At 52.0% G+C, this 13,398-nt stretch overlaps 1 protein-coding gene across 1 annotated transcript in view; it reads right to left on the bottom strand.

Annotated features, from left to right (window-relative positions):
• The window catches only part of rapgef5b (Rap guanine nucleotide exchange factor (GEF) 5b), a gene marked incomplete at both ends in the record, with an annotated part of 38,977 nt that overhangs the window by 18,554 nt on the left and 7,025 nt on the right, over nt 1-13,398 (bottom strand). The window contains 2 exon segments of the mRNA XM_080540312.1: nt 11,449-11,555; nt 12,511-12,647. Of these exon segments, the coding sequence (XP_080396438.1) occupies nt 11,449-11,555; nt 12,511-12,647 (244 nt within the window).

Below are 13,398 nucleotides of genomic sequence, written 5' to 3'. Positions count from 1 at the left end.
GCAAACTTTACGATGGAGTTGCTGGGGTGGACGGGGGTGAAGTCGTAGGTGTAGAGGTTGTAGAGGATGGGGCTTAGCACGCAGCCCTGGGGGGACCCAGTGCTGAGTCTGAGGGCTGTGGAGGTGTGGGGGCCCACCCGCACCCTCTGGGGGCGGTCGGTCAGGAAGTCCTTGATCCATGCACATATAGAGTGTGATAGACCCAGGTCTAGTAGTTTGGTCACTAGCCTATCTGGAAGGATGGTGTTGAAGGCGGAGCTGAAGTCCACAAAGAGCAGTCTCGCGTAGCTGTTTCCCCTCTCCAGGTGGGATAGAGTGGCGTGGAGAGTCGTCGCGATGGCGTCCTCTGTGGACCTGTGGGCTCTGTAGGCGAACTGGAATGGATCCAGGTTGGGCGGGAGGCGTGTGAGTATGTGGGCCCGGACTAGTTTCTCGAAGCACTTCATGATGATTGGTGTGAGTGCCACCGGGCGGTAGTCGTTTAGGCAGCTCACCGTGCTTTTCTTCGGGACTGGGATGATAGTTGAGGTTTTCAGGCAGGGTGGGATGGTGGCCTGGGACAGGGACTGGTTGAAGATGTTGGTGAAAACCCCGGCCAGCTGGTCGGCGCAGTCCCTCAGCACCCGTCCCAGGATGCCATCCGGCCCCGAGGCTTTCCTGGGGTCCACCGCCTTCAGCACGCGTCTCACTTCATGCTCTGTGAGGGTGAGGCTGCTGAGAGCTGGAGAGAGTGGTGTTTGTGTTGTGGTTACCTCCGTTCGCCCCTTGTCGAACCGGGCGTAGAAGGTGTTCAGCTTTCCCGCCAGCAGGGGGTCGTCCTCTGCGGCTGTGAGCCTGTTGGCTCTGAAGTTTGTCATGTGCTGAACCCCCTGCCACATCTGCCTGGAGTCGTTGCTCAGGAAGCATTCCTCAATCTTCTCTCTGTGGTCTGCCTTGGCCTCTTTGATGCCGCGCTTTAGGTTAGCCCTGGTGGTGCTGTACAGCGGTGTGCTCTTCCCTGCGAAGAAGGCGTTGTCCCTCTCGTTGATCAGTTTTTGGACCTTCCCAGTCATCCATGGCTTCGTGTTGGGGTAGACCCGGACCCGTTTGTCCACGGTGACTGAGTTGGTGCAGTTCACTATGTGGTTCAGAACCGACGACGTGAACTGTTCCAGGTCCTCATGCTCATATTCCTGCCATGGGGTGTCATTTAGGCAGATCTGCAGTGGAGCGGACCCTTCTGGCCAGGTTCTGACAGTCTTAGTGGTGATGGGAGCACTTTTCCCCATGGTAGTGTATGCTGGGATCAGGAGGATTGACACATGGTCAGACATGCCTAGATGAGCTAGCGGTCTAGCCTTGTAAGTACGTTTGATGTTGGTGTATACCTTGTCCAGTGTTTTTTCTCCTCTTGTTGCACATTTAACATGCTGATAGAACTTGGGTAGTACTGCCTTCAGGTCGACATGATTGAAGTCTCCTGCCACAATGTGAATTGCCTGTGGATCTGTGCTTTGTTGACCACTGATGACGTCATATAGCCGCGCCAATGCTAAGCTACCGTCTGCATTTGGTGCAATATAAACGCTTGTAATATACACTGCATTGAATTCTCTCGGTAGGTAAGTGGGTCGGCATTTAACAGTCAAGTATTCCAGGTTTGGGGAACAGTGGCTACTTACAGTTTTCGTGTTTAAGCACCAGCTATCCTTCGTAGATATTATGATGCCGCCTCCGCGAGTCTTACCGCTGAGTAGCGTGCGGTCTGCGCGGTGTAAGGTCCGTCCTTCCAAGCTAATCGCGGAGTCCAAGATAGTTTCATTTAGCCAGAACAAGATGGATATAGAGATAGAACAAGATGGATATAGAGATAGAACAAGATGGATATAGAGGTAGAACAAGATGGATATAGAGATAGAAGAAGGTGGGAGAGGTAGAAGAAGGTGGGAGAGGGGCTTTGCCGTTGTTCACGTACTGTAAATGAAAACCTGTACATGGAAATCATATGAGACTGAACCTCAATTCTATTAATAAACTCTTCCTACACAGTTTGATGCATCTGGACAGAGAGAGAGCTACAGTATATAGTATGGGTTTGTCATTGTATGAATGTGGTATTCCTATTACTCTGGATTACGTCAAGAACACAATAGCCCATCAAAGCTCATCTGACAACATTTACTTTCCAATTACAAGGGATCCCAGAATGGAACGAATTGATTCAGTCAATACATTGATTGAACACAACATCAACTCATCAATCAAGCATTCTTGAAATGGATCAATTCAGCTTCCCGAAACCAGCATGTTCATTTTGCCAGGCATGTGCAGTAGTCAGCACTGACTACCCTGCCGAGAGCAACGACATTAAATCTTCATGATGACTTCCTATCATATACAGCAACGTATGCATAATGCAATAATCTAGGCTACTATAATGCAATAAAGTATCACCAGTGCATGCCTTACTAATGGAGAATCAGGGAGCCTGTTCACTTCCAGACCTCAAACCATAATATGAATCCGGCCAAATACTGTGTCTCTGGCAGAATTCAAATCCAATCAGATTAGTTATAAATGTCATCTCTGTAAACACATGCTCTTGTAGGGTTTTGTAGCGAGAATACTGGGGCCTCATTTATAAAAAAAGTACTTGAACGTCATCTTTGACTTTCACGTAAGCACATTTTTCTAAACGGACGTAAGCATTATTTATAAAACGGGCTGAGATGGTTTAAAATTGCGTACGTGCTTCCTTCTATAAATACCAACGCAGGTAAAATGAATGCAGGTGAATGAGGCTTGTATTAACGCCCTGTGATAGCGCCTCAATTATAGCGGCTGAATTAAGCCAAGTGCTATAATATAGGGTAGTCTGGAAGCGGGAGAGGGCAGAGAAGGGTGGCTTCTCGGTAAGTTGCATTTGTAACGTTTGATCATGACAACTAACCAGGCAAATGCTTATACTCTACTCAAGTTGTAAAAGAAAATCAGGGGAGGTGGTGGATTTTATCATATGAGGCCAATTTTAGCATCCCCTCAGCGTCAATGACTTCAGTGTCAGTAACTTGGTAAAAATGTCATTGCATGTGTGCGCACCTTGAAATAGCAGTAATACCACGTTCATTGATAAAAACATACAGTATGGAAAGAGGGGATGGCCGTTTTAGAAGAGGGACGATTTTGACTGTTTTTATTTCAGTCATCACCCCTCAACTCATGGCTGCTCACTCCCTTTGCTCACTCCCAGACACCGGAGAAAATCCAGTATAATTGAGCGCGTGGCCGGGCAAGGTCCGTTGTGGAACACACTAGGCATGTTGAAGGGGAGATAGACAGCTCCGGAGGGATATAAAGAAATACTGAAATACAATCATAAACATCAGTTCCTTTTAAATCTTGAATTATACTCATTTTCTCGGCTGATAACAACATCGTTAATTTTATTACGAGTCACGTTCACCTCGCATTAATTACAGTAGGCAGTGCGGCTCACATGCCTGTAATAACTCCGCATAACCAGTAGGTAATGTGCGTACGCAAGGTGAATACACGAGCTACGATCGTTTCCATGGTCAAATTGACTCACGTTGAAATTGTATAAATCACTACGTTGACGTGGTTTTCTACGTACAACACGGGTAAGATCAACATTTGATCTAAGCACTTTCTATAAATGAGGCCCCTGTACTTGTAAAAAATTGCTTGTTTATAAAGCTCTCACTGGCACAGCACCAGAATATCTGAAATACCTTTTGCTAGCATATCAGCCCAATAGAGCTCTCAGGTCTTCTGCTAGCATATCAGCCCAATAGAGTGTTATGTATGTGGGACTGCGCCTTTAAGAGGCACATGAAGTTAGTGGGGTAACCCCGGTTGAAACGTGTTGTTGGAGGGCAAGCAGAGCGATGTGTGAAGAGAATAAAGTGTTGACTGTTATCCAAGGTGCGGACAGTTATTGATCATAACATTGGCGACGAGGATTATGGATTCTCTACTCTCACCTCTTCCCCCGTTCCTCGCCCTGCCTGTCGATCCACCGGTCCCGTGGATTCGCTGGTGTGAGTCCTTCGAGACATTCATAGTAGCCGCCGGGTTGGCCGGTGCTAGTGACCAACGAAGAAAAGCCCTGCTGATTCACTCACTGGGCAGCGAGGGACAGCGGATTTTTCGGACTCTCGGACCCGCTCCGAGATACGCGGACTGTGTGACACTGCTCAATGGACATTTTGCTGCTCCACAGAATGTAATGCTCCGGCGGATAATGTTTCGCCAACGTCGGCAGCAGACGGGTGAGTCTATCCACCATTACGTGGCTGATCTGAGGGGACTAGCCAGCCTCTGTAAATTCAGGGTGCTGGAAGACGAGCTGATACGGGATCAGCTGGCTGAACACACTAATAACTCAAAGCTCAGAGACAAGTTGTTAATGATGCCAGACGACCTAACTTTAGCTAAAGCTGTGGATTTAGCATTCCAACTCGAGTCAGCAGCAGCCTTGAAGTCACAGCTAGCGCCCACCTCCAGCTCTTTTCCCCCCAGACCCATGCTACTAACTCAAATGGTGGCGCCCACGGAGCCTTCCGAGTCCGGTTTCCGAGAGGACGGCCTCGATGTGAACTTTGCTGCACGCCAGGGTACGACAACACGCCGGGCCTGTGGTAATTGTGGCTCATCATCACACCAAAGCCGAGCCCCAAACGGCCCTGCCAAGGGGCAGCAGTGTCAGCGCTGTGGCAGGCAGAACCATTTTGCCCGGGTCTGCCCTCTACCCCCACAACAGACTGTCCACGGCCACAAGGTACACCGGGACGGCCCACACAGACGACCATCCATTCAGTGACTGCCACCCCCCGACCGGCTAAGTGGTGCACTGTTGAGCTGGATGGGGTTCGCCTCCCACTGCTGGTGGATACGGGGGCCTCCAGGTCGCTCATGAACGCTGCCACGGTACGGCGGCTCTTTCCACTCCGAACGCTCACTGCCAACGCTGAGGACCTATATGACTATGGGCACTCCAAAATAGACATGGTGGGCACAATCGCCTTCACTGTGCGTTACGGGACTAAGGCCCTCCCCTCATTCACCTTTCAGGTGTCTCACCAGGGCTCTAACCTCATGGGTTTTGATTTGTTTTGCGAGCTGGGTTTCACCCTCATGGACAATGTTGGATCCGCCATCTTGTCTGTTGGCTCGCCGTGGGAACAACGCTGGCCTGCTCTATTCAGCGGTTTGGGCTGCCTCACCGCCTTCAACCACCAGCCCCTCCTCAAGCCCGAGGTGCATCCGGTGATACAGCCCATACGCCCCCTGCCCCTCGCCCTACGCGACGACGTCACCGCCAAGCTCCAGAAACTCTCGGATGCGGGCATCATCGAGCGTGTCGATGCCTCCCCCTGGATTTCGAACCTGGTGGTGGTAAAGAAAAAGTCAGGGGGACTGCGTCCGTGCATCGATCTCAGGTCAGTCAACAAGGCAGTGATCCCGGACAGGTACCCGCTGCCCACGGTGGAGGAGCTGGCTGCACATTTCTACGGCTCCTCTGTGTTCTCGAAACTCGACCTTCGCCAAGGCTACCTACAGGTTCCGCTGCACCCCGACAGCCGCAACCTGACAGCTTTCGTGACGCATGGCGGGGTGTTCCGCTACACCCGCATGCCCTTCGGTCTCAGCTCAGGCCCCAGCTGTTTCCAGAAGATCATGACCACCATCTTCGCCGGCATCCCGGGTGTGGTCGTCTTCCTGGACGACATAGTGGTCCATGGTGCGACACCGGACGTCCATGACGAGCGCCTGGCGAGGGTGTTGGACGTCCTCGCCAGCCACAACCTCACGCTAAATGGGGAAAAGTGCACCTTCGCCACTCCGGTCATCGAGTTCGTGGGGTTCCGCCTGACCGCCGACGGACTCAGCCCGCTACACTCTAACGTAGAGGCTGTGCTGCGCCTGCCGGAGCCGTCCTGCCCAGCTCAGCTGGCTTCTTTTCTTGGGATGACGGCCTACTACCTGCGTTTCCTTCCCCGATACTCCATGACCACCTCCCCACTGTGTGAACTATTGAAACAGGACGCGGTCTGGGAGTGGACCCCGGCCTGCTCTGCTGCTATTCACCAACTGAAGAAGCAGCTGACCTCGCCGCCGGTGCTGGCATTCTTTGACCTGGCGAGCCCCACACTCGTGACGTGTGATGCATCCAACACGGCGATCGGGGCGGTGCTGTCCCAGATCCAGGGGGGCACGGAACGCCCGGTGGCATTCGCCTCTCGGTCCCTCAACACAGCTGAACAAAAGTACTCGGTGGGGGAGCGGGAGGCGCTAGCCTGCGTCTGGGCGTGCGAGCGGTGGCATATGTATGTGTACGGGCGACACTTTACATTGCGAACTGACCACCAGGCTCTCACGGCCCTGCTCGCTACTTCAGGTTCGGGCCACAAGCCGCTGAGGATCTACCGCTGGTCGGAGAGGCTTCAACCATATGACTTCACCACACTGTTTACCCCCGGCAGGGAAAATGTAGTGGCTGACCTGCTCTCCCGAGCCACCCCCGTCCCAGCACTCGGCGGCCCCAACCCCGGCCCGTTGCCCAACAAGGGCTCAGACGAGATGGAGTCAGAGCTCGTGCTCATGCTTCACGCCCCACTCCAGGCCACGGTTTCCCTGGAGGACCTTCAGCGCGCGTCGACAGAGGACCCCACGCTCTCCCATCTCCGCACTTACATCCGGGAGGGTTGGCCCACGAAAGTGCCGGAGGAGCTGGCGCCTTTTCATCGGGTCAGGAATGAACTGACCTGCTGGAACGGTGTCTGTGTGGCCCGGGGGCTCCGCACGTTCATCCCCAGCGACCTCAGGGCGCGCGTCCTCGCCATGGCGCACGAGGGCCACCTGGGCATTGTAAAGGTGAAGCAGCGCTGCAGGGATTTGGTGTGGTGGCCGGGCATAGACTGTGATATCGAGATGATGGTGAAGGAGTGCACGGCCTGCCTGGTCAGTGGGAAGACGGGCCCGCCACCCTCACCACCCCTACAGCCCTTGCAGTGGCCACCCACGCCTTGGGAGCACATCCAGCTGGACATATGTGGCGAACTTCATGGCGTCCCACACCACCAACGTTTCCTCCTAGTGGCCTACGACCTCCACTCAAAGTGGCCAGAGGTGGTCGCCACGGGGTCCGTAACAGCTCGGGTGGTCACTGACTTCCTCTCCTCTCTGTTTGCTCGGTGGGGCAATCCAAACGCCATCACAACTGATAATGGCCCGCAGTTTGTCTCAGCGGAGTTTGCCGTCTTCGTGGAGGAAAGGGGGATCAAACACATACGTACGGCGTTCTACCACCCGGAGGCAAATGGGGGGGTCGAGCGTTTTAACCAGACTCTGAAGAATGGGGTCAGAGCACACCTGGCAGAGGGCCTGCCGTTCTCAGCCGCGCTGCTCCGCACCCTGCTTCACTACAGAGCAACGCCGCACTCAACTACCGGCAGCTCCCCAGCCCTCCTGATGATGGGCCGTGAGCTGCAGCTTCCTCTGAATCGGCTGCGGGCCCCAGCGTTCGCCACGCCAGCAGCAGCACCCTGCCAGAGCGCCAGGGTCGCTGACGCACAGTGGCGGATGAAGCAGCGGTTCGATAGGAGACGGAGGGTGAGAACACCTCCCTTCACAGAGGGGGACTGGGTCAGGATTCGCCGCCCTAACCGGGACCACAAGCTGCTCTCGTTCTGGTCTGCGCCGATGAAGGTCACCGCTCAGCTGGGGCCAGCCTTGTTTCGCCTGGACGACGGATCACGGTGGCACGCAAGCCGGCTTCGGAAGGTGGCATCGCCTCCCATCATAGACCAAGAACAACCGCAGGGTCCAGCTGAGTTCCCACCTGAACTGGTGGAGGCCGGGGTTCGCCCAGGCTCGTCCGGCCCGTGCCCGGGTCAGACCAGCACACCTGAGAGACTATACCGTGGACTGGTGAACCCAAGGGTAAGGTTTAGTGCATAGCCTGTTCAGTGGCAAAATAACCCACATGGCTATGCTGGTGACTGGCAGTCTACCCAGTTCATCAAGGTTAAAAAAAAGAAAAAAAAGTTTAATAATGTTGTGTTATTCATTGTGTTCTTCTGGTTCCTGTGTGGGGGGGTAAATGTTATGTATGTGGGACTGCGCCTTTAAGAGGCACAGGAAGTTAGTGGGGTAACCCCGGTTGAAACGTGTTGTTGGAGGGCAAGCAGAGCGATGTGTGAAGAGAATAAAGTGTTGACTGTTATCCAAGGTGCGGACAGTTATTGATCATAACATAGAGCTCTCAGCTCTTTTGCTAGCATATCAGCCCAATAGAGCTCTCAGGTCTTTTGCTAGCATATCAGCCCAATAGAGCTCTCAGGTCTTTTGCTAGCATATCAGCCCAATAGAGCTCTCAGGTCTTTTGCTAGCATATCAGCCCAATAGAGCTCTCAGGTCTTCTGCTAGCATATCAGCCCAATAGAGCTCTCAGGTCTTTTGCTAGCATATCAGCCCAATAGAGCTCTCGGGTCTTCTGACGCTGGTCTTCTCTGTGTACCACATGTACAAAAGAAGAGATTTGGTGAGGCTGCATTCTCATTTTATGCACCCAAATTGTGGAATGCAGCCAGTTTTTAGAGATGCAACCTCAGCAAATATGTTCAAGACTATACATCTTTTTAATATTGCCTTTAAATTAACTACCTCCCAGAGGAGCTCCCTGCAGGGGTAGAGGATCCACACAGGGAGCTGGACAGTCACAGCCATAGGGTTCATGTTCTGTATACCATCACATGTTCCCGTTCCTCAAACACGCCTGTGGTGATCATTTCAAAGTGCCCATCTTGCAGAAACATCGTTATGCATTCTTCATGCTGGGTTAGGGTATACAAGTAGCTTATAGATGTTATCTAACACCGACCACGAGGTCCTCAGATCACGTAGTGTACATGTTAACATCAACATACACACTCAAACACCCCGACGTACACGCAAACATTATTCTTTGCATCCAAACACTGCACTACAATGGTCACATGGCTGCCTGCTTTCTCATCCACACCCACACACAGCAGGGTGTCCTTCCTGGGGGGGCAGCAGCTGGTCTGGTCTTGGTCAAGGCTTTACAGCAGAAACCTGGTGCTGCTGAGTGGGCCGACGCTGTGTTCTCACTGGACCTCAGCCCTCTGGATGTTCTGGTAGAGGAGAGCAGCGAGGGGAGACACCCCAGTCACAACCTCAGTAGCAGCAATACCAGTATAACCGTATAACCGTAGTACTGTAGTACTGTAGTACCAGTAGAACTGTAGTATTGTAGTACCAGTAGTAATGTAGCAGTAGCAGCAGTACCGGTAGTATTGTATAATAATAATAATAATACATTTTATTTATGGGCGCCTTTCAAGGCTCTCAAGGACACCTTACCAGACGTAGTTAAAACCACATGTCAAAACATTAAAACCAACAAAGCAAAGTGAGATAAGAACAGCAAAGTCGGATATAACAACAAACTAAATACAGCAGATCAAACCAAGTAAATAAATGTAGCAGTGCTGCAGAGTTCAGACAGACAGAGAGAGCAGAGAGAGCTCAGCCCAATGGACTCTGAGAATCATCAGACCAGAGATCAATGCAGTCCTGCTATGTGACCCTATCTGACTCTCACCCTGCCCCAGCACAGGACACTGGAGGGGGTGGAAGTGCTTCAATATACTATCCAGGAGCTGATCCTCAATGATCTGTCCACTCCGCCTGCCACTACCACCACCCTCAGGGAAATTATCTTCACTGAGGGGATTGATTTGATTTAGATTTGACACTGGACAAATCAAAGGAATTGACAAAGAACACTGTAAACCAATAGAAATCTTTCATTTGAAAGATGTTGATTTGCAAAATTCTAAATCGAAAATAAATATTTACCGTCATCAACTCCGAAGTCTTTGACAGCTTGTTATTGTTGAAACCACCTATTACTTTAATCAACAATTCGATTTAATTGACAATTAAGTAAGTGTCCCTAAGAGTTTCCTCATACATAGTACACTGTGCTTCTTGCATTGCGTCTTTAATCATAGACACATCTCTAGAGAAATTGATGAGATCAATACAACGACCCTACTGACTTCCTCATCAGAATGAACGGTCTCTAGTCTGAGGGGAGCGAGCACACAGCCTGATGGGAGATCATCTGTGACTGCATCCATCTCCCACATCCCAGGAGCATTCTGCTTTCTCTCTCTCTCTCCCCCCCCCCCCCTCACACACTATTTCTCTCTGCAATTTCCCATTATCTATCACAATTTCTCTCTGCCTGCCATCTCTCTCTCTCTCTCTCTCTCTCTCTCTCTCTCTCTCTCTCTCTCTCTCTCTCTCTCTCTCTCTCTCTCTCTCTCTCTCTCTCTCTGCCATTTCTTATTTCTCTCTCTCATCATCATATCTACCTTCATCTATCCATGCTCAGTAAGAGGCAATCTCTTCTCTCCTGGCAGCAGTACGGCATGTTCCTCTGCCTCCTAGAAGGAGGGGGAATGTGTTGATTTGTTGTGGCAGTGAGACAGGCCTGTACCTTAGGGAGGGAGAATTACCCCCCCCCTCTGACCTGGAACATGAGAAATCCCTATCTCTGTCTGCTTGTGAAAACAAACAGGCACAAACTTAGAGCTACTCCAGGGATGACGACATCTTATTAGCCCAAGTCCCAATGTCCAGGGGGAGCTAGTGTACCAGCACATCAGACAGGAGAGAGGAGAGGAGAGGGGAGGAGAGGGGAGGAGAGGATAGGGGAGGAGAGGAGAGGAGAGGAGAGGAGAGAAGAGGGGAGGAGAGAAGAGGAGAGGAGAGGAGAGAAGAGGGGAGGAGAGAAGAGGAGAGGAGAGGAGTGGAGTGGAGAGGAGACGGGAGGAGAGGAGAGGGGAGGAGAGGAGAGGATAGGGGAGGAGAGGAGAGGAGAGGAGAGGAGTGGATGGGACACATTCTTATTAACGATACTGTATTATAAATGAACCTCCTCCACATAAACAAACCAGGCTCCTCTCCCAATGATCGTATCTCTCGTCTGGCTCTCAGCCACGCTCATCCATCATTCTTAAACACTCCTGGACTCTTCAGACACATCATTTTAACGCACCGACTACCGTACAAGACAAAATATCTCAAACAATAACAGATTCTCACAAGGAAAACATTTGCAGTGATTTGGGACGCCCCCCTTACCCCCTATCAGCCTGATAGAGCTCTCAGGTCTTCTGACGCTGGTTTTCTCTGTGTACCACATGTACAAAAGAAGAATTGTGGAATGCACTGCCAGTTTACATTAGGGATGCAACCTCAGCACATATGTTCAAATCAAGTCTAAAAACCCATCTTTTTAATATTGCCTTTAAATGACTAAATAATTAAATGATGATTATATAATGATTGGAGCACTTTGAGCTGCAACGTTGGCAGGAAAAGCGCTATACAAATAAAGTTATTATTACGCACCTGGCTTCTTGCCCTGTGCGGTGGTCCCCTGGTCGTGGTGGTCTGGCCTCAGCTCGTTCAGCAGGTGTTCCAGAACCTTCTCTGGCGTCCCCGACATCACCACGTACCTGTCAGCAGACACAACAGAGTCACTGGACGAGTCCTCCTCCTCTTCCTCCTCCTCCGCGGAGGACAGGGAGGAGCGGCTACGGCGGCTGCTCCTCCGCTCCTTCTCCTTGCTCTCCTCGCTCTCCTCCTCGTCGATGTAGCGGAAGTACGGGACGTCGAAGGTGGGCACCGCTGTCGGCCCCTCCGCCCGGCCGCCGCTGTTATTGTCACCGCTGCTGCTGCTGCTCTCCAAGGAGCCTTCCTCCTCCTCCTCCTCCTCCTCGTCCTCCTCCTGCTCCACCAGAGCGGCGGGCAGCAGCAGTCGCAGGTCCAGGGGCTGTGGGGCTCGTCGAGTTCCCATCCTCACGACGGGGCGTCCCCCTGGTGCCCTCACGCCGGCCGGCACGGTCGCCGTGGTTACTGCTGCATCAGGCCCCCCCCATCCCTCCTTACCCACCCATCCGTCCGTCCATCCACCGGCAGCTAGTTAGAGCCCAGGAGGTTCCTACTTCCGTATGTCTACCCTGGGAGCAGCACCAGACAGTCTCCTGGTCTCTGCAGCCCCAGACAGAGCTCTGCACGCCCAGCCTCTCTGCTTACACACCAGCCAGCTAGCCAGAGGAGCTCCCTCTCTTACAATCCCACAAGCTCCTTCTCACAAACACGCACGCACACATGCGCGCACACACACACACACACACACACACACACACTCAGTCCATCTGGCTGTGCAGGGAGCTGCAGTCTATGCATGCGTGTGTGTTTAGATGTGTGCATGTGAGCATGTGTGTGTGTGCGTGTTTAGATGTGTGTCCGTGTGAGTGTGTGTGTGTGAGAGATAGAGGTGGAGAATGACTGGAGAAAGAGAGAGAGAGAGAGAGAGAGAGAGAGAGAGAGAGAGAGTGAGAAAGAGAGTGAGTGAGACTGAGAGAGTGAGAGTAAGAGAGAGGGAGGGAGAGGAATGGAGAAGCTTACCTCCTGTCCCTCTCCTCTGCCCTCCCTCCTCCCTCCCTCGCTGATGCAGAGAGGGCTGGCCGCTCTGACGCCACCCTCCGGAGGACCAGCACGTCGTGACCCCTCTCCCTCACACACACCGCCTCGTCACTGTGGGACTGGAGAGAGGGAAGCACAGAGAGGGAGAGGGAGGAGGGGGGAGTAAGTCGGAGGGAAGGAGAAAGCCAGGGAAGGAGGGAGAGGGAGGGAAAGAGGGAGGCAGGGAGGGAGGGAGGGGGAGGGAAAGAGGGAGGGAGGGAGTGGGAGGGAAGGAGGGAGAGGGAGGGAAAGAGGGAGGGAAAGAGGGAGGGAGGGAGGGAGGTGTGTTATCACCAAGGAGATTCCGTGCCTTTTCTTCTCCTCACACACATCAGCAGTGATTTCCATGACAATGCCAAATCCAACCCTGGGACTGAAACATCCAGATACACTGTCAGTATTATTTATCTTCTTTTTTTTTAATCAGCAAATCCATTCAGGGATTTACATATATATAAAAGAAAAACCTCATACATATTTTAATTAATGTATTGGTGCTGTCTGGGATTTGATGATTTATTAATTTATTAATTTGCATCCAGCAACACTTAAAAACACCAAAGGGCCGTGGTGTCAGTGTGCTGGATTTTGTAGGGTGAAAACAGCAGGGTTTTTAATGGTTTTAGTGCCTGATTCACATGGGTGACCCAATGGCACCTCTGTGTGTGTGTGTGTGTGTGTGTGTGTGTGTGTGTGTGTGTGTGTGTGTGTGTGTGTGTGTGTGTTATAGTGTCCTAACAAAGGCATAGGGACTGGTGGAGAACAACAGTCACACTGCTGCAGCCATGTCACTTAATCACCAGAGTGTATCAATCTATCCTATAGATATCC

This window comes from Nansenia antarctica, assembly GCF_963989245.1.
Source record: "Nansenia antarctica genome assembly, chromosome: 10".
NCBI lineage: Eukaryota > Metazoa > Chordata > Actinopteri > Argentiniformes > Microstomatidae > Nansenia > Nansenia antarctica.
Note: the sequence above shows the minus strand (reverse complement) of the source record. Positions and strands in the feature narration are given on the sequence as shown.